Raw genomic sequence first — 18,464 nt, 5'->3', positions numbered from 1 at the left:
GTTTGACTCGGCTCTTTTGACGCTGAGTAGAAGCTTTCACATCAAGTCGGTGGCAGAGGGGCTGAACAAGACGCACTTTTCATGGCAAAATGGTTTCCATCGCAGCATGCTCATCGCCGCTTTTAATCTGCCTGCCGCGCGCCGGCGAGGAGCGAGCCGCCACGCAGCGTGACAGCCGCTTCCCACTTTTGTCTGCAATAGATTGAAAGGCGCCCGCTTGGCATCTTTTTCTTTTTTTTCCCCCTCTTCTTGTACAGGGTACATGAAAGTTAATAATTGGCTTTGGTGTCTTGTTTTATTTACAATTTCAGCTTATCATTGTGGATGAAACTAGTGGCTGCAGAAATTGGTTCCACTACTTGCTCAAATGTACCTTTTTTTTTTAAATTCTCTTAATTCACCGGGAGTGCTCTGAAAATGCTTTTTGGGTGACAGGAAAACATATTGGCCTGCAGACAAAGACTGGAATCCATAATAGAGAACCTTTGTGGTCCCTCGTTTAAAAGTCAAGCAATGTTGACGTTTCAAATTCAGACATTCAAATTGCAAGAGTGAATTTTACATACAGGTGTCAATCAAAGAGATAAAGCAGTTAAAAGTGAATTCTTTTGAGTGGTTCAATTCAAAAAGTGAAATTTGTACACTGGATTCACTACACTGTGAAAAATGTTTCATCATGATTTTCTTTTGTCATTTCGATACTGACAGCTCGACAGCTGACAAAATCTCCAACTTCATCATATAGTTTTGTAGCAATAATATTATAACTAAGTCCTGCTACCGGCATAGCCATCATCACTAATGTTGGCTTGTTTAGAAAGCAATTGCTAGTTTAGCACAGCTATTTTGTTGATGCTGGAAAGCGTTCTGAGACTACTTAATACAGCTACGCACTTTTACAGAGCCGTGGCACACTTTTACGAAATATTATGAATGAACATGTTAAAAATCGCAACTCCCCCGATATGAATCTGTGTAGTTCAAATTACACTTTTTGAATTGAAAAAAAAAATGTATGCTTCCATGATATTCAAATGATTTTGAGATATACCCATACAAACTAAAATAAGATGACCACCTAAGAAAGCCTAACTCAAGAAATTGTGTGTCTGAACTAAATTGTCCATTCAAATGTTGAGACATCATTTTCGATCAGATGAGGGTGCAACTGTATTTAGTTAAATGGCCTCCATGTGAAGGACCTTCATGGAGTCCGCTATCATTGAACTGGTGTCAATTTGTCCGTAGACCCCCACTAAGAACGCCTTGTGGAGCAAAATGTCTGCATGTTCTGGAGAGGAGAGGAAGAAAAGAAAAACAACACTCACATGGATGGCGTGTTCGGCGCAGTCCCGAGGAGAGGAGTCGTCGCTCCTCTGCGAGGACGTGTTTTGTCTTACCTTGACAGAGAAGCACATATTCCGGAAGATTCCTCAAAGCAGTCTGCACCACATCGAAGTCGCTGCTGCCCATGCAGTACATAAATGTCGGCAGGAAGTCGGTTGCCAGGCTGCAGGACGGAAATGCACATGAGGTCAAATGTTACAATTTATTGATCAAAATGACTCGCTTTTTTTTTTTTTGGGACACGTTAGTCAAATTTGGTTGATTGCGACATTACCAGGGATTGTTCTGGATGCAGCGCAGCGCCAGGTTGAATGCAATGTTCCGACACAACTCCTCCGAGGACGTCATGAGTCTCTGCAGGTCATTCTGTTGAATAAGCCCGTTTGTGAGATTCTATGTGACATTTTAGACAACTCCGATTGATCATTCGGGGCAGTCCAGACTACAGGTTTCAATTTGAGATAAGCATGAAAAAAATTCCTCACAGTCAAGTGGTTCCGCTTTTGAATCTCAGGTCAAGCCTTCTCGTGTGGCATTTACAAATATTTTTAAATACATAATACAGGTAAAATTAAAAAGCAGGCTAAATTTGACAGGAAATGAACAGATAAATAAATATACACTAATTATGATGGTAATTTCTTTCTTAATTTTCAGCAAGTTGAATAGTTGCACATACCGGTAATTTAATTGTATCTTCCTATTCAAATTGTGACATTTACTTTATTTTGGCTAAATAATCCAAAAAATATCGATACATGCTCTTTTGTTGAACAGCAACATTATCATACAGTGACACTTTGGTTGAAAAATGCCCTAGTTTTCATAGAATTCATTTTTCAACATTTTTTTTTCCTTCGCTCAAATGTTGCCCTGAGCTCTTTTTCTACGGCTTAAAACGGTCCAGGGCGGCGCGGTGATCGACTGGTTAGCACATCCGCCTTAAAGTGCAGCGGTCATGAGTTTGCATGGTCTTCCCGTGCCTGCGTGGGTTTTCTCCGGTTACTACGGTCTCCTCCCACATTCCAAAATTATGCACGGTATGTTAAATGATCACTTTAAATTGTCCCTAGGTGTGATTGTGCATGTGAATGCTTGCTGTTTGTCTCTGTGTGCCCTGCGATTGGGCGGCAACGAGTTCAGGGTGTACCCCGCCTACTGCCCGAAAATGGCTGGGATAGGCCCCAGCACGCCTGTGACCTTCATGAGGAGAAGCGGATGAGATAATGGATGGTTGGGTGAATGGATGGATGGATGAAAATGGTCCATGACATACTTATTTTCTGGCATTGAGCACCCACATAAAGAATCCAATGCGCACGCCCAAATTTATCAAGTATCTTCTTGCGATGTAAGCGGCACCCTGCGAGTTTGGAAGCATTTAGAATTTTTGGGCTTATTTATTGACAGCGTGAGGGAAAATAAAGTTTCAAGTGCCCCCGGCCCTTTCATAAAGCTGATGAGAAGCACGACAGAATTTCAGAGGGGAATGGTAAAAATTTCTGTTCATTCGTCAGCAGTCAAGGTAAAAGTTTGATGTTCATTGATGCATTTCATTAGTCATTTGCATTTATTTCACAAGGTTTATGATTTGTCAAACGATTGTTATTGCCAATTAAGTACATTTTTTTTGTTCATATTTCTGGGTGTATGGAACTGATTTGTTGTTATATTTCCTATGCATCGTATGGCTTCAGTTATTCATTTCTCGTCAGACTTTCTGGAATAGATTACTCATGAAAAACGAGGTTCCACAGTATTCTACACTGGTACAATGCCCCCCCCACCATTACACACATTAACTAAGAGAAGCCTTGCTCGTACTGCTTGCCACTATATAAGGAAATTGTCTATGCATTGAGCTTTAAATAGCTAAAATTAAGTGCATTTGTATGTTTTAGGTGCAGCTATGATTTGGCAGTTGAAGATGTTTGTGCTCTCTCGCTCTCTCTCTCGTGTTCTATTTGCTCGGTGACTCACAATGAAGTATTGGATGATCTCCGGGCTCCTCCTTGACTTCTCATCCACCTCCGTCAACACTTCCAGCACATCTGAAGAGGAGCAAAAAGTTCAAAACTGCAGGGTGAGTCACCACCGTCAATCGACCGCATGCTGCGCTCTCTCTGGGCCAAAGCAGCCGAGTCAGCCTCACCCTCCATGGCCTCGCCTCTTGAAATATTCCGCAGATACGTCGTCATGTCGGTGCCACTCAGTGGAACCGACGCGGAGATGTTGACCAGAGGGAGGGAGCCGGCCGCCATCTCATCTGGAGAAGATGAATAATAAAAACTGTAATCTGCAGGGTCAGGGATTGCTTTCTTAATATGATGAAAGAATCCTTTCAAATCTTACCATCTCCGTCTTCTGTAGAGACCTCCGTGGAGGAGCTTTTTACAGGAAGAGTGAGCCCAGCTAGTAGAGACTTCAGCTGGACCAAGTCTGGGTTTTCAGCACTCATGCTCCTGTAAAACAAGAATGTAGAAAAAGAAATAACCAGCCGGAGTTGTAAACTATTGGCAACTTTTTCTCAAGATGTTAGAAACTGGTATGCCTGTAGTCTGCTTAATCTGCCATGACTTACTGCAAAATATCCGAGTGCCTCTGCAGGTATGGGATGGCGGCTGCTGCATCATGGGTAATATACTTTTGTGTGAACTGGAGGAACTTGTTGATGAAGACCAGTGGAGAACGACTCCTTTGAAAGTTCTACAGGTCAAGAAGGAAGAACCGTTGAAGAACTCCTGACAGTCAACAGCTTCCATTGAAGCGGTGCGCCACCAACCTTGAGGACCTTCATGAAAGACAGGAGGCAGTCTTGCAGCGCCCTCTGGTGGTCAACGTGGAAGACGAGGGGCTGCAGCAGCTCCAGGATGGCCAACACGTTGCTGAAGAACATCATGTGGTTCTGCTGCCGGAATTCGCGAAAGTTGAGGTGAATGCGGCCGTGAAGCAGGCCTGCGATCATGGGCAGGTGCCTGGATGGGAAGAAAAGGTGAACGGTCAATATGCGTTGTATAAAATAAACAAGTGAAGTTGGTGGAGGCTTCTCACCGGAGCAAGAGGACAGGATGTGACACGGCCAGTTTCCTACACGCGAGATTGGCATCAGAAACACGTCCCTCAGCTGATTTGGATTCCACGACATCGGCGAGCAGCGTAACCAGACGATGGACCAGCATGTCAAGCTGACAAAATAAGACAAATATGATTTCGATATCTAAATCAGGCATTCCCCACTGAAATCTCCCAATAAAATCCCACAATAGGGATGCTAACTAAGCCACTTTACCTTGCAGCTGCTGCCGTCCGCTGTCCCCCCGCTGCTGAGCGTGCCCTCGGGCAAGGTGACGTGCTGGATGACCTCGGGGAAGTGGAGGTAGATCTGCAGTAGCAAGTTCTGGCAACGCTTACTCATGGCACTGAGGGGATTAAAAAAAAAGTTACCCACATGTAAAATGACCAGCACCCTTAATCCTTCCAAAAAGCCGCATTGCACATTGGTATTAATGTATAAACGTAACCATTTTTTCGACCTTCTCTGATCATCCAGCGCATTCTTTTTTTGTGTCTCTTGACAAGTGACAACAATTCGTACACATTAGCACAATGTGAGCACATACAAAAAAAAAAGCAACAACAATGTTTGGCTTCATGTCTGCCGTAGTTTCATGGAAATCCTCTTAAGGCCAGCCGCTCACAAGGCGAGAGCTCAACTCCACTAACGAGACAGTTTATTGCAGCCGCAGCGACCTTGAATGCCAAAAGAAGCGCTTGTTTGGTGGTATGTAATTGGAATCAACAGCAGCTTATCTAATATAACATACACTCAACACAAGGCCAAGTGCTTCCTTTTTTTTTGTGCGCGTGTTTATCCGGTTGTTTTTTTTACCAGCGACATCTCAGCTGCACTAAAGAAAAAAAATACTGTAATTCGCCAACTAATTTTATTTGACCTTGGCCAAAGTTTCCTCATTAAAGTCCCTTTAATAAGGAGAAGACACATTGGTGAAAAGGAGGGTTGGGCTCCACAAAGAGTTGCACCCTGATCTCTGACAGCGGCTCACAACACAGGCGAGTTTAGCGCCTGAGCCTTAATCCTCTCGGCTTCATTATAACAGCACTGAGCTTTTAAAGAGATCACGGTGCCGCCGACTTCTGCCGGTTTTAATTTCACACCAATAGACCTAATTATCGGGTTTCTTGCTGGTCCGCGGCGTTATGCCTTGATAGAGGAGAGGCTGCAAAGTTCATCGGTAACGGGAAAGGAACATCGGGCATGATTTGGCCCAAGTTAATCGGCGGCAAGATAATTTTTTTTTTTTTTAAAACACTCAGTAGCTGGGCTAATTGGGGAAAACAACAATAGACATCCAATAATATTTCATACAAGAGCTATATTATCAGTTTTCAACGACACTGGTTGCTGCTTTCAACCATTGGCTTACTTTATTGTGCATTTGGGGCGCAAACGACGAGAAACAGCTCTCTGTTCTAAATTATGTTCTCAAAGAAAGTGTCATCTGAAATACACACATTTTAAAAATTCAGTTTAATAGATTAACTTAACGCTTAAACATTTACAAGGAAAATGCATTTATTTGAAAGGAGGCGACGACTTGAGATGACGGAGATGATACCAACCTGTCCTCCCACTTCCTGGTGCAGCTGATGAGGTACTCGGAGACCTTTTTGATGTTGTCCAGTTGGCCGTTGCAGTAGGAGTGGAGTAGCGGCAGCCGGGCCTGGATGAGCGAGCAGGACGCCTCCTCCTCCGCCGCCGCGCTCCTCTCGCTGCGGCAGTTAAGCTCCGACTCAGCCAGAATCAGATCCACCAGACTGATGAGCTCCTCAGAGCTGAGTCGCATCACAAATTTCTCAGTTTTCTTCTGTACTCACATAAGGAAAAGAAAAAGTCAGATGTTTATTTACGGAGACGCCAAGTGGACTCTTCTGGTTTTGGAACCGACTTGAGGGATCTTCTGGTCGCGTCCTTGCCAGATGCGTGGGATGTGGCTGCACGCCCACAGGAAATCCAGAGCTGACGTTGGATCAAGGCTGAAAGGCATTTTATAGTATGTTCAACATAGAACACACAATGAACATTATGCTAGGTTACTAGTTGCACCGTACTTGTAGTCTTTTCGCTTGCTGAGCAGAGCGTTGATACACTGCAGCAGCGTGGACCAGTTAGACTGATGCGTGAGCAGGGCCAGAAGGTAAGGCCTGTAGGCAGGAGTGCCTCGCGCCTATGAAACAGGAGGATGCATTAGGAAAGAAAACTGCTGGTTTGAGATGCGATAAGGGGAAGGCTCTCACCTTGTTGAGGGCAAACAAGAGTTTCTGCTGAAGGTCGGGACACACGGACGTGACCTCGGGGTCAAGATACTCCATCCAATCCACCAGTAGACCCGAGCTCAGGCCGGACTTTGTCACCTCGGAGCTGCTTGCAAAGGAGACGGATCATTCATTTTGGTGTGGCCGCCAAAAAAAATATCCATCCACCAAAAGACGACATGGAAAAGTGAAATGCTGCGCTCACTTGGCATTTGCATCCGGTTCTTTCTTCACGACTCGCTCCTCGCTTTCCTGCAATAGCAAAGAAATAACCATGGCAACGGAGACGGATGTCCCGTTCTGGGTGCTGGCCGTCAACAAAAGAGACAACAGCTCTTCCAAATGTGGAGACTTGGCCTCCATCAGCCCTTGTAAAACTGAAAGATGTGAAGTCGAACAAAAAGGTTAGTACTAGGACAAAAGAAAAGAAAATATTGGCAAACTGTAAGTGCAACCTTTTCCGATGAGCTCCGGCTCTGCGTTGCATCTCTCTTTGGCCTTCAGCATGGCTATGATGGCTCTCATTTGCACCTCGGTGTCGCTATGATAGGCAAGTGCCTCAGCCAGGTGGAGGAAGCCTGAGCGGACTGACAGAGGAGGAAAGAAACAATTGACTAAATATCCACCAATCTTTCTTTTTTTTTTTTCCCCCATTTGCCGATGCCGACCACATATAGCAACAGGCAAAACAATGAAATACTCTTCCACTAGATTACTGAAGGTAAATATTTAACCAGTAAATCCACTTTTTGAGAGTCGTTTAGCCAAGTGGTGTGCCGTGAGATTTTTTTCCGATTTGAAATATCTGCCTTGGCTCAATAAAGGTTGAGAAACACTGTCCTATTGATCTCTTTTCAATCATATGGCAATTATAGACACAGAAACCATCCACACTGTCGCTCTGTGAGAACCAAAGCCACCATCAGTGAGTGACTCACTCAAAAAAAAAAAACTAAATCATTCCCAGAAAATATTCAGCATCTCAAAAGATGAAGGCGCTCACCATCGTTGTGCCGATGTGTGAGAGAGTTTTGGCCAATGAAAGACTTGAGCAGAGTCTTTAGCGGGCCCGCCTCCATGGAGGGATTGTCAAGCCAGATGAGCATCTCAACGTTGACTTTGAGGAATAAAGAAGAGAAGGAAACGTCCTGCGGAACTAGGCGCTGAGGGGAGAAGAAAATGTCAACACAACGGGGTAGAAAATGGAATCGGAAAAAGTTGATGAGCATGTATTGCATACCTGGTAGAGGTGAAGCTGGCGCATGAGCGGGCAAGCGAGGGCGTGGTTGCGGTGCATGGACAGGACAATGGGCCCGGCATGGGTCGAGGTAAGCAAGGCGGCAATGCCCTGAAGGAGACGCAGAGCCAGCCCGGCTTGGTGAACTTGACCCTGCTTAGCCCGCATCAGCTCTTTGGCCAGAGCCTGCTGCAAGGCCAGCGAGAGCTGGTTGGGGGGCGGGCCGGGCCAGCGCTGCTCTGCCTTCAAAGGAAATATCTGAGGAAGAACAAGTCAGATGAGTTGGAGTGGTGCCCGCTAAGTCACAGAAGATATGAGCAGAATTATTTTTTAATTGTGGGGCCCATTGGAAGGCATTCGCGCTGACAAATTATGTCACAAAAGTTGTGAGGTTTGTGCTGCAAATGTTTTGCATCGGTCACCTTAATGTTATTTATCTTTGAGTACGCCACCCTTTAATACAGAAGTAAGCGTGTACGAGTTTTTTTTTCTTGACGTGCTTGGGGGTTGGTCATATTCTAACTATGTTCTATGCAGCTTATTTCCTAGTGTGTCCTACCCGCAGCATCAAGCCTGTAAGGTCATCATCAGGCCCGACCGCAGGGAGCTGCGTGGCCGCTCTCATCCTAACAGAACCGTGGGGAGTTTCCACTGTAACTTTGGATTTACTTGGTTCGGCAGCATCTATGGGAAAGAATCATCAGAATTTTGCATTCATTTTTAACAGTGACTTACATTAAAATAAGATATTGTGAGTCAAAATCGTCTTCAGAGAGAAGATGAAGCCACCTGACCTCTCTGAGGTGGAAGGAAGGAGCTCAGCAACCTATGGAAAGCATGCCCCCCGGTGGCACCCCGCTCATGCTGCACCTCCACCAAGTGGGCCATGTAGTCTGCCGCAGACGAAATACACAAAGCCGGCGCATTTAGACAAGCACAATAATCAAATAAAAGTGAAAGCGCAGCAGACTCCTACCCTTGTCCATAATGTTCTGCTCTAGTGCCCGTGGTTCAACAGTGACAGCCTGGTCCAAGTACTGCAGCAGTTTACTCATGCTTGAGACCGGGATTCCAAACGATTGCACAAACAGTAGCAATTGCTCAGGCTCCAGGTCTTGCAGAGCTGAAGGTAAAAGGTATAATGGGTACACAATATGCATTAAAAAAAAAAAAAAAAAAAAAAATCTTACTGAGAAGAACAGCTACTCGTGCTCAAAGCATTACCTGCATCCACCAATCGAGGCACCTCAGATCGAATCATCCTCAGTTTCAACCAATCAGGCAACAGCAGGGCTTCCTCTGACGTGTCCACCAGGAAGGCAGTGGGCAATGGTTTCTTGTCGGGGAACCAAATGTCCAAAAGACAGTAGAAGTCACTCTCTCCTGCGGTATTGATACAGAAAAGCACAAAAAAACATGGAGACTTTTCATTTTCTATCCTTTGTAAAGATGGGTGTATGAAACTACTGTATTGTGTGTGTGAACTTTTGTCTGTATGAAGACAGGATAGGACTGTCCTATTCCAACCCGACTGTAAAAAAGTGGTAGGATTAAATTATATCATGCTTCTTCTTACCTTTGATGCCTTTGATATTTTTTCTTTGTTCCCAAAATATGCCTATTCCTCATCCATTCACTGACAAGCATGCTCGCCAACTTAATTTTATTCATAAACTACCTTTAGGCGGTCCCAGGGTAAGAAGGATGACCATCGCGTGGACGACAAGGATGTGCATGGTGGCTGTCTCGCCTGTAGTCCAGCGCAGAAACACCTGATCTTGAGACTCTGACTAAAAAAAAAAAAGTCAAAACAACCGGCAAAAAAAAAGATTCAACACTAAGTCGAGTGACAAAGATCAAACTTCACGAGTGCGGTTGGAGGTGGCTTGTACCCAGCTGTACAGATCCTCGCCATCTTTGGTCTTCCTCATCCTCCTGATGTAAGCGGAGAAGATGGTGAGGAAAGCGCCGAGGACAGCCTCCGACTCGGGCCTGCAGGAGTGCTTGGAGAAAAGATTGTTCATGATGGTGGAGCGCTCCACGATCAGCCGAGCCACATCCTGCGGGAGAACAGGACGTTTGCGAGAACAAGCACAATGTGGACTCAAGTATTGAGAAAGGAGATTTTTGATGACTGAATGATTACCAAAGCCAGGTCGTTGTGAGAAGCCTGCTCCTCCACTGGTGCATACTGTGACAGGTAGATGAGATAGGCGCTGATGGTCTGAGGATCCGTCTCCATGTGTATGGCCTTGGTTGGAGGAAAAACAAGATGAGAAAGGCTTGAAAATGGAAGCTCCTCGCCGTTTCCATGTTATTAATGCGGACCTGCTGCAGGGCGGTGGACGTCATGCCTCGGACGCTGTCGAACATTGGGAGCTTGGGGAGGTCCTGCAGCAACCACTGGTACCCCGGCAGAAGCTCGGCATCTGTGGAGTCCTCCTCCATGGGCTGGTCGCGTTCCTCTCCGTCCTTCAGACCTCCTTCGGTTAGCACCAGTGCCAAGCCCTGCACGCGAGTGCGTAGTGAACGGTGAAATTGGGTTTTCAACACAATGAGTGGTGAGCCGATTGATGAGAGCAGAAATACCTTCATTGCCAGGACTCTTGAAGCCACCTGAGAGGAGCTGAGACGACGCAGAAAGTAATCTAGAACTTCGCAGGTTGTCTGTTCATCGGCTTTGGGACCCAGCAAAAGATCCTGAAGCCGTCCGAGGAGCTGCCTTTGTTTTTGCTGCCTCTGTTGGGAACAAACTACACTTAATATTGGGTGTAAAGATCCATAACAAGAACAAAAAAAAAAGTAATCATGGAAGTACTTGTCTTCTCTTGGCTTTTTGTTCTTTGCTCCCTCCTTCGTCATCGTCGTCCATATGCAGGCTGTCGTCTGCAGCGTCGTGCAGCAGGAATTCACAAAGGCACTGCACGGGAAGCACATCTAAGGACCCCTCGCTGGACTGGACCAGATCAGCCAACCAGGGCATGGACTGGGACGAAGCCTATACAAGGAAGTTGTATTAGCGCGGCAGCACTGCACATGCCTTGTGTGGATGTTAAGATGATAATTTTTCATATCTTCACATTCTTTTTGACAATGGCTTATATGAAATATTTTCACATTATTCGGCATGCCTGCTTTGCCTTGCGTAGTTGCGTTACTTTCATTGCACCCCAACTGCATCGCTACTTACCTGTCTCTGTATGATGTTGAGTAGAAAGTCCGGGTTCCGGCTACGGCATAGGAGATGGCCGAGGCGTAGGGACTGGTTGAGGGTCTTCACTTGCTCCTGGACCTGAGGTGGAGGTCGACGAGGTGGACCCCTGAGCACAAACAAAACACGTCACGTTAACACTCTGAACTTAACTACTGATTACTAAGTCGTTTGAGTTGTGTGAACTTACTGCGGGTCCAGACTAGTGAGCTGGGAAAGCAGCAGGCTGTTGTTCTCTGTGATGGTCTGTTTTGTGGATGCGGCGGCCAAGTGGCTTTCGAAGGCCAGAATCTCCTGCTTCTCACGCTGTGAGATCTGCAGCTCACGACTGATCATCTCCGTCTTGGTGTCGTCGTCCGCCACGGTGCAAGGCGGGTACGTGTAGTTGCTGTGGAAGCGTGAACGATTATGACGCGGGGCTTTAAAATCAGAAATCGTGAGCGTTATTAGGGGAGAGGCGCCTACTTGGTCATAACCATCTCCATCAGCATTTTCAAGGTAGGGTAGCCATCCCAGGCAGTCAAGCCTGCAGAAGAAATGATGAATAGTTCACATAGATTAAATTAGCTAGTTAGTTCGATGACCTATTTAGCTCAAAAAGTTATATGACCTAGTTAAATGATGTCACATTTCCGAAGGTGCTAAAGCCCAGGTGTTCCAATACTTTTGCCAATCTAGATTATTGAAAAGGAAAAATGGCACAGCACAGTACCTATTTTTTGTGGGTTGAACGCAGCGACCACCAGCAGCAGAAGCCATGCTTTCCAATAAAGAGTGGATATTGCCAAATTTGGTGGCTGGTACCTTCAAAAGTTTGGAGTCATTTGTTATTAGTAACTGCAAACACTGGCGACATGTGAGTGCTTTAAAAGTCAAGTCAAGTACCCTGCAGGCAGCTGAATGTTTTCTGGGTGATGGTATGTGCACAGATTGAGCACGGCGTCAATGAGCTGGATCCGCTCGACAACCAAAACTTCCAGATCTGGTTGACAAGAGGAGGAAAAGTCCACAATGTGATGTTTTAAAAAGAAGAGATATTATGTAAAAAATATGACATTTTAACAACAGTGAAACATCAACCCCTAGCCAAACCAGGCAAAAGGTAAGCAGATTTTATTGATGCATAAATTAGCTTTAGCTAACAATCTTAGCTCACTGCTGTGAAGTGGTGACAGCAGGTGAATATTTATTTTGTCTTATTGCCACATGCACACAGTGTAGCGTATGAAGTGCTGCCTCCATGAGTGAAAATCCTTTTATTGTCTTTAAAGGAGGACTCTTTTTTTCTCCCTAACCTGCACTCTGTTACTACAAATAAAAGCCACTTGTCCAAGGTTCAGACTCCACCCCTGGTTGTCATGGTAACAAAAGTCAAACTCGCCAACGGTCCATTTTATATGGGCTGATGTATACAGTCAATGGAAATGGAAAACACCCGAACAACTGTTTCAAACTGTGAAAAAAAAACACAGTTCATCTCCTTATCATTCAAGAGTTCGATGGCAACTGCTCACCGTCAGACTGAACGCCAGCAGCCCTCTTAACCAGATGGTCGGCGAGCTCCATGGCATCCGCCGGACCCAGCGGCAGATCGCGTGACAGCCCGATGACAAGGATGCGCATCAGCGTGTCCTCCAGCAGAGGCACCTCGGAGCAGAGGCGCAGGAAAAAACTATGGAGCAGGAAAGACATCTCAGTCGAGTGCAACCCAATCAACAGACGACCGTTTGCGACTCACTTCCTGTCGCTCTCTGGCGGCCAGTTGTCCCACTTGTAATAGGTCTCGGGTTGCTCCGTGAAAAGCACTTTGTGAAGGCTGTGGAGTGAAGAAGAAATATTGGAAATTTGAAACTGAGGTTTTTGCAAACGAGAACCAGGTTCTGAGACATCAATATCCACCAGTGCACGTAGTCTTTGGCGCCCACTTTGCTGATGGTGGGAACCACCGTGTGAAGCCACCACACGGCATCCCTCTGGATGGAGGCAATCTGATTCTGGAAGGACCTCAGGACCTCCAGGTCTGGAGAAAGAACAAGAAGCTGAATTTTAACGCTACTAAACACAAATGTGCCAATTTATTTTTTTATTTTTTCCATGTCAATCTTCGCTCAGATGACTTCAATTTTGAAAAAAATCTGGAAAACAGACAAAACTTTTATGTAAAATGTTTAATTTCAGTTTGGTTTTCTTGGTTGTTTTACTAATCCCAACATGGAATTTAAAAATTGAAACGTTAGGGCAAACAGAAGGAGGTGTTGCGCCACAAGCAGTACACATATTGGTGAAGAGGTTTTAAAATGAGTTTGAATATGGATTTTGAAAATCTTCTCAATAAATTGCTGATTAAGTCAACATAGAAGCCATTTAATTTCGTTTCCCGAGGGCAGTGCTTCTCCGAGTGGCACAAGCATTTTGAGTCGCGGTAGGAGGGCTCCCTCTTGTGGTCCGCAAAAGAATCACTGGATTAAATTTTCAAACTGTGCATATTCCGACTGATGTTGCTTCCGCTTTTTTTCCCCTAATCCAGTGCGATTGTTTTTTTTGTACCATTTTGCTTTATTTTTTATGTAATTCATTTTAACAGCATCTTAAATGAAGTGCACTTTTATTTTCTTACATTTAATGTTGATGGTTATGATGGTACTGAGAGCCAAGAATTGAGGTGGTGCTTGATGTATCAACTTTGAAAACCAATTTGCTTAGGACATGTAGTTAACTATATTCATATTTCAAATGATGTTCCTTTTTTTTTTTTTTTTAGGTCACCCAATATCATGCAAATAACTCACTCTTCTTCTCTCCTTTGTCCCACGCAATGCCTGCTTCTTTGACCTGAGCTGTGATCCCCAACATCATGGAGACGGTCAGCAAATCGGTGACCTGGATAACAAAGCGCTCCTACGGGGAGAAAACAAAGTTAAACGAAGGAGACTGAGAGGAAGCAGGGCCGAGACCCTTACTTTGAACTCCATGTCCACATAGGTGGGCTCCTTCCTCTCCTGCATCAAACCGAAGCAGAAGGACTGGAAATTGATTTCGTGTTTGGTCTGTTTGATGATCTCTCTCAGCAGGGCTCGCGAGGCGCGGAGGTAGTCGTCCTTGTTGGTGAGTAGATCCTGGAAGACCATCGCCAAGAACTACACACAAAAATGTTTATTTTGAGCCAAGACATCAGGAAAAAGGAATTTGAATTTTTTTGAATCAAATCACCTTTGGCGCCTGCTCTGGGCTGTGTTGCAGCAACGTGTGAAGAACCTGCATGTTGTTGGGGTTCCTGGCATTGGACAACTCGTTGAAGATGACCAACTTGACCATTGTGGCCAGGTTGTCTCTGTGCGCGTTGAGCAGCTCCCTGCCCATGGATGGAACAATCATCAGAAAGCCATTTTTCAAATTTCAAGGTACCAAGATCCAGACCCAGATAGTGTGGATCATCTAGTACAGTGGGACCCTGATTTACTAGTTGAAAAAAAAAAAAAACAACCACCAACACCACCAAGCAACAAATTGTACCTTGAAAAAAGTCAAAGTAGTAAGACTGGTGACTCTTAAAAGAGTTGTAAAAGTGTACACGGACCTGACACAGAGCATATAGTGGTTGAGGAGCACTTTGGGCTTGAGGCGGATTTTGATCAGGTTGGAAATAACCTCCATGTCGTCCGCTCCATTTGAATTTTTTTGAATCAAATCACCTTTGGCGCCTGCTCTGGGCTGTGTTGCAGCAACGTGTGAAGAACCTGCATGTTGTTGGGGTTCCTGGCATTGGACAACTCGTTGAAGATGACCAACTTGACCATTGTGGCCAGGTTGTCTCTGTGCGCGTTGAGCAGCTCCCTGCCCATGGATGGAACAATCATCAGAAAGCCATTTTTCAAATTTCAAGGTACCAAGATCCAGACCCAGATAGTGTGGATCATCTAGTACAGTGGGACCCTGATTTACTAGTTGAAAAAAAAAAAAAAACAACCACCAACACCACCAAGCAACAAATTGTACCTTGAAAAAAGTCAAAGTAGTAAGACTGGTGACTCTTAAAAGAGTTGTAAAAGTGTACACGGACCTGACACAGAGCATATAGTGGTTGAGGAGCACTTTGGGCTTGAGGCGGATTTTGATCAGGTTGGAAATAACCTCCATGTCGTCCGCTCCATGCGTGTTGCAGTTCATACACAGCGACATGAGGAGGTCCTGCGCCGGCCGAGTCAACTGTACCGGTGCACAAATGGCAGAAATGAAAGATACATGATGGCTACATTTGCTCTTCTGCATTTTCCAACAACAGATCGGGAAAGAACGCATAATCAAAGTCACATGTATTAAGTTGTTCCCACAAATTGTGTTCATAGAACATACGGGCAATTTCAGTTTTCAAAACGTAAGCTGTGTCGCAAGTCGCATTAATGAAAGTCACCCTAATAATTCTTGGTAGTCCTTTTATGAAGTGTCATTTTTAATATGCAGTAACTTTTTACAGTTTTTATCATGGTTAATATTGTAAAAAGAAATGGATGGCTTGTCAAGCTACAATAAAAGTTTAATTGTTGACAGGGAGCAGCTTACAAATTGACCATGGTGTCCTCCAAACAATGTCATCCAGCAAGTTTGGATCACGAATATGGCAGCTGGTGTTCCAGCCCTCACCTTGGGGTTCTGCAGCCACATCTCGAGCCTCTGCACGGCCATGAGTCGAGCCTCTTTGTAGCCGCACGTGGCAGTCAGCAGGCGCAGTAGATTGCGTGACACGTTGTCCATAGGTTGTCGACGGTTTAGCTGATCGCGCAGGACATCCAGCACGTAGTCCTCAACACTCTCCGCTAGTTCCTCATACCTGCGATGAGACAGACAGTGAGCCTTTGAAAATGCCTCCTAATCAACTCGTATTCAATTCTAATTTAGCTTCAACAAGTTTTTACTACCGTGACATAACCTGCCCTTCATCCTCAGGGCTAAGTTTCTCCTCCGCTATTAGCAATTCCGCTCGGCTGTCATCCTCATCGGGAGTTGAAGGATGAGGGCTGCTACCTAGAATCAAGGCAGGAGTTTAAGGATTTTCCCAGTATGAAAAACAATTAATAAGCCAGAGTGTTCGGTCTATACCGGCACTGAGATCTCCTGCGGTTCGGCCTGTGTCGGCCTGCAGCAGCATGCTTTTAGGGGGCATCTTGGTGCTGAAAGCCGTTTGAATGTTGTCAACAAAGTTCTTGCAGTGAGAGCTGTCCACCCAGATTCTTTCTCCCAAGGAGTCTTCAATGTACACCTGAAAAATGGCATTTTATATTGAAACCAGCAAGCAAGAGGAAATCAGCTTTTGGATTAAAAGTTAAACCAATGGCCTGATTGTTATGGGTAAGTGTAGGCTGTTTTTTTTTAATTGTCCTCTGAGTGGATCACTAAAACATCATTGTCTGGATATGTGTCTGCTTGCCATAACACATATGCATGCATAAATACACTTTTCAGGGTGCCATTCTCACCTTGACAAAAATCTCTGGCCAGTTCTCATCCTCTTCGTATGCGGCCATCAGCAGATTGCAGGCCAGAACAGACACCAGGGAATTTCCCTTTGCTTTAAAATTAATGGAAGCGTCTCGACGCAGGAGGCTGCACAAGGCCTACGCACACAAATGTGAAACCAAGGAAAGGAAAATCCATCAATGTTACATAATCAAACATCAGAGTTTAATATTGTGTACATGAACAAGTAAAACTGATACCTCTATGATTCCTTCTGTAGCGAAAACATTGGGTTTGATCTTGGCCAGGAACATGAGGCTGAGATACAGTGTGATGTCTGGTTTGGCTCGGTTCATCTTGAGCTGCTTCACTGCGCCGCACAGTAACCCCTCGATGCGCTCATCGTTGCCCTCCGACTCGGCTAACTCAATGTCGTCCAGCAAAAGTGCTGGCGACACTAAAAAATTACAACAACACACATTGACACACATTACTGGATTTTTAGCACAAGGTATACGTAAGGCAATTCAGAATGATTTGCTCTCAAGTGACGCAATCCAGACAATCATCATGGCAACTATAAAAACACACATGAAAACGGATGTCTTCAGATCAGAGTCATGCCTCCTGCAAATGTGAATAAAAATATAATTTCTTCCAATGTAAGAGTCCCTTTAGTGCATAGTATATGATTGGCAATTGGGATATTGGAACTACTGACTAAATCCAGCCTTGTATGCATTTAATGATGACTTACCTTCTATAGGAAAAACCGATGGTTCCTTAATGGAGGGTGATATCGCTCTCTTATCTGCAGCCGCAACATCAGCGAGACGTCCCAGGGCACTGACTGGGGGCGTGGTGGAAAGCTTGGGCCGCTTGGCGAGGCTGGACAGACCTGATGAGGATGGGAGGGTGGAGGAGGTCTCTCTCTTGCGGTCGGCAGGTAGAACGGTGGCGGCCGGCTTCAAGAGGACAGCGGGGGCTTTGGATTCGCCACCCTGGCTCTTTGAGCCCAGAGCAATGAAGTCGCCGGGCGGAGGATGGCCTGGGACAATATAAAGGATCATGTTGACATTAACGTTTTGACAGAACCTTACCCAGCCCTACTATTTCGTAAACTGCTACGAATTGCTTTATGCATTGTTGTCTCGTTTGAATCATCATCTGAAGGGACAATATCACCATTAGAGTGCCTGCACATGACATTTAGTTTGATTAATGTAGCTTACCTGATGTTTTTGCAGCACTGGGGCGCCGCAGAGCTGTTGGCTTTGGCCGATTCATCACGACCAAGTGTCTCAAATGATAACAAGTGACCTCACGTCATATGTGTGGATGCTCTACCTGTGACAAAAGGAGACATTAGTAAGGTTAGTTGAATGCCAGCTACTGATCGCGCATTTAGCAAGCTAAGAGGGTCCAGGACATCGCAATAACGTCTTCTTACGGGCTCGGACTTTAATAAGATGAGCAGGTAGTACCGTATTCGGTCGCAATTCACAGCTATATGTGCTAAAGCCCGACTGACAACAACGAGCTAACGCGGCTAACTCACCGCTTCAGGGAGTCTAGCGGCAACTTTCGATGAAAGCGACCTGGTTGTGAGAATTGAATAGAGACGACTTAAAATGTTCACAAAGTGCTGTTCATCAGCGCCTCATTGTGTTGTCTCTAAATGACAAAAATGCTACTGATGGGAGAGCCCAGTTTGCAATGGCGTCTTCCACGGTACGCTAAACATGTACGGTAAAGAGCATGGTAGTGACATGCTGCCCTCTAGCGGCAGGAGTGTTAACTGCGCGATCCAGCACAGTAACTACTTTATGAACCTGTTTTGATGGACGCCGCGTGTGTGGTGTTAAATTTAAAATGCACTTT

At 45.2% G+C, this 18,464-nt stretch overlaps 1 protein-coding gene across 8 annotated transcripts in view; it reads right to left on the bottom strand.

Annotated features, from left to right (window-relative positions):
- Window positions 1–242: 242 nt before the first annotated feature.
- ints1 (integrator complex subunit 1) overlaps window positions 243–18,464 on the bottom strand; it is a 26,256-nt gene continuing 8,034 nt past the window's right edge. For 3 of the 8 annotated variants that reach the window (XM_019866426.1, XM_019866427.1, XM_019866428.1), the window contains 47 exons: window positions 17,816–17,930; window positions 17,341–17,631; window positions 16,844–17,040; window positions 16,604–16,741; window positions 16,227–16,386; window positions 16,046–16,151; window positions 15,771–15,957; window positions 15,190–15,335; window positions 14,822–14,963; window positions 14,090–14,266; window positions 13,919–14,027; window positions 13,029–13,149; window positions 12,868–12,945; window positions 12,644–12,801; window positions 12,015–12,111; window positions 11,842–11,933; window positions 11,595–11,655; window positions 11,320–11,517; window positions 11,109–11,238; window positions 10,737–10,916; window positions 10,508–10,657; window positions 10,247–10,426; window positions 10,065–10,169; window positions 9,811–9,978; window positions 9,597–9,708; window positions 9,143–9,301; window positions 8,895–9,041; window positions 8,713–8,811; window positions 8,478–8,602; window positions 7,922–8,176; window positions 7,685–7,844; window positions 7,137–7,268; window positions 6,887–7,058; window positions 6,664–6,790; window positions 6,478–6,593; window positions 6,315–6,402; window positions 5,989–6,233; window positions 4,637–4,766; window positions 4,399–4,532; window positions 4,130–4,322; window positions 3,929–4,053; window positions 3,700–3,809; window positions 3,500–3,613; window positions 3,328–3,398; window positions 1,622–1,713; window positions 1,401–1,510; window positions 243–1,291 (listed from right to left, as the gene is read on the bottom strand). In XM_019866426.1, coding sequence (XP_019721985.1) covers window positions 1,179–1,291; window positions 1,401–1,510; window positions 1,622–1,713; window positions 3,328–3,398; window positions 3,500–3,613; window positions 3,700–3,809; window positions 3,929–4,053; window positions 4,130–4,322; window positions 4,399–4,532; window positions 4,637–4,766; window positions 5,989–6,233; window positions 6,315–6,402; window positions 6,478–6,593; window positions 6,664–6,790; window positions 6,887–7,058; window positions 7,137–7,268; window positions 7,685–7,844; window positions 7,922–8,176; window positions 8,478–8,602; window positions 8,713–8,811; window positions 8,895–9,041; window positions 9,143–9,301; window positions 9,597–9,708; window positions 9,811–9,978; window positions 10,065–10,169; window positions 10,247–10,426; window positions 10,508–10,657; window positions 10,737–10,916; window positions 11,109–11,238; window positions 11,320–11,517; window positions 11,595–11,655; window positions 11,842–11,933; window positions 12,015–12,111; window positions 12,644–12,801; window positions 12,868–12,945; window positions 13,029–13,149; window positions 13,919–14,027; window positions 14,090–14,266; window positions 14,822–14,963; window positions 15,190–15,335; window positions 15,771–15,957; window positions 16,046–16,151; window positions 16,227–16,386; window positions 16,604–16,741; window positions 16,844–17,040; window positions 17,341–17,631; window positions 17,816–17,870 — 6,555 coding nt within the window. In that variant the 5' untranslated portion in view covers window positions 17,871–17,930 and the 3' untranslated portion in view covers window positions 243–1,178. Of the gene's footprint in view, window positions 1,292–1,400; window positions 1,511–1,621; window positions 1,714–3,327; window positions 3,399–3,499; window positions 3,614–3,699; window positions 3,810–3,928; window positions 4,054–4,129; window positions 4,323–4,398; window positions 4,533–4,636; window positions 4,767–5,988; window positions 6,234–6,314; window positions 6,403–6,477; window positions 6,594–6,663; window positions 6,791–6,886; window positions 7,059–7,136; window positions 7,269–7,684; window positions 7,845–7,921; window positions 8,177–8,477; window positions 8,603–8,712; window positions 8,812–8,894; window positions 9,042–9,142; window positions 9,302–9,596; window positions 9,709–9,810; window positions 9,979–10,064; window positions 10,170–10,246; window positions 10,427–10,507; window positions 10,658–10,736; window positions 10,917–11,108; window positions 11,239–11,319; window positions 11,518–11,594; window positions 11,656–11,841; window positions 11,934–12,014; window positions 12,112–12,643; window positions 12,802–12,867; window positions 12,946–13,028; window positions 13,150–13,918; window positions 14,028–14,089; window positions 14,267–14,339; window positions 14,482–14,706; window positions 14,798–14,821; window positions 14,964–15,189; window positions 15,336–15,770; window positions 15,958–16,045; window positions 16,152–16,226; window positions 16,387–16,603; window positions 16,742–16,843; window positions 17,041–17,340; window positions 17,632–17,815; window positions 17,931–18,141; window positions 18,335–18,464 lie in introns of those variants that run through there. The other 5 variants (XM_019866430.1, XM_019866429.1, XM_019866431.1 and 2 more) reach the window with 5 other exon arrangements.

This window comes from Hippocampus comes, unplaced genomic scaffold (genome assembly GCF_001891065.2).
Source record: "Hippocampus comes isolate QL1 unplaced genomic scaffold, H_comes_QL1_v1.1 scaffold99, whole genome shotgun sequence".
NCBI lineage: Eukaryota > Metazoa > Chordata > Actinopteri > Syngnathiformes > Syngnathidae > Hippocampus > Hippocampus comes.
This window is presented reverse-complemented; position numbering and strand designations above follow the sequence as displayed.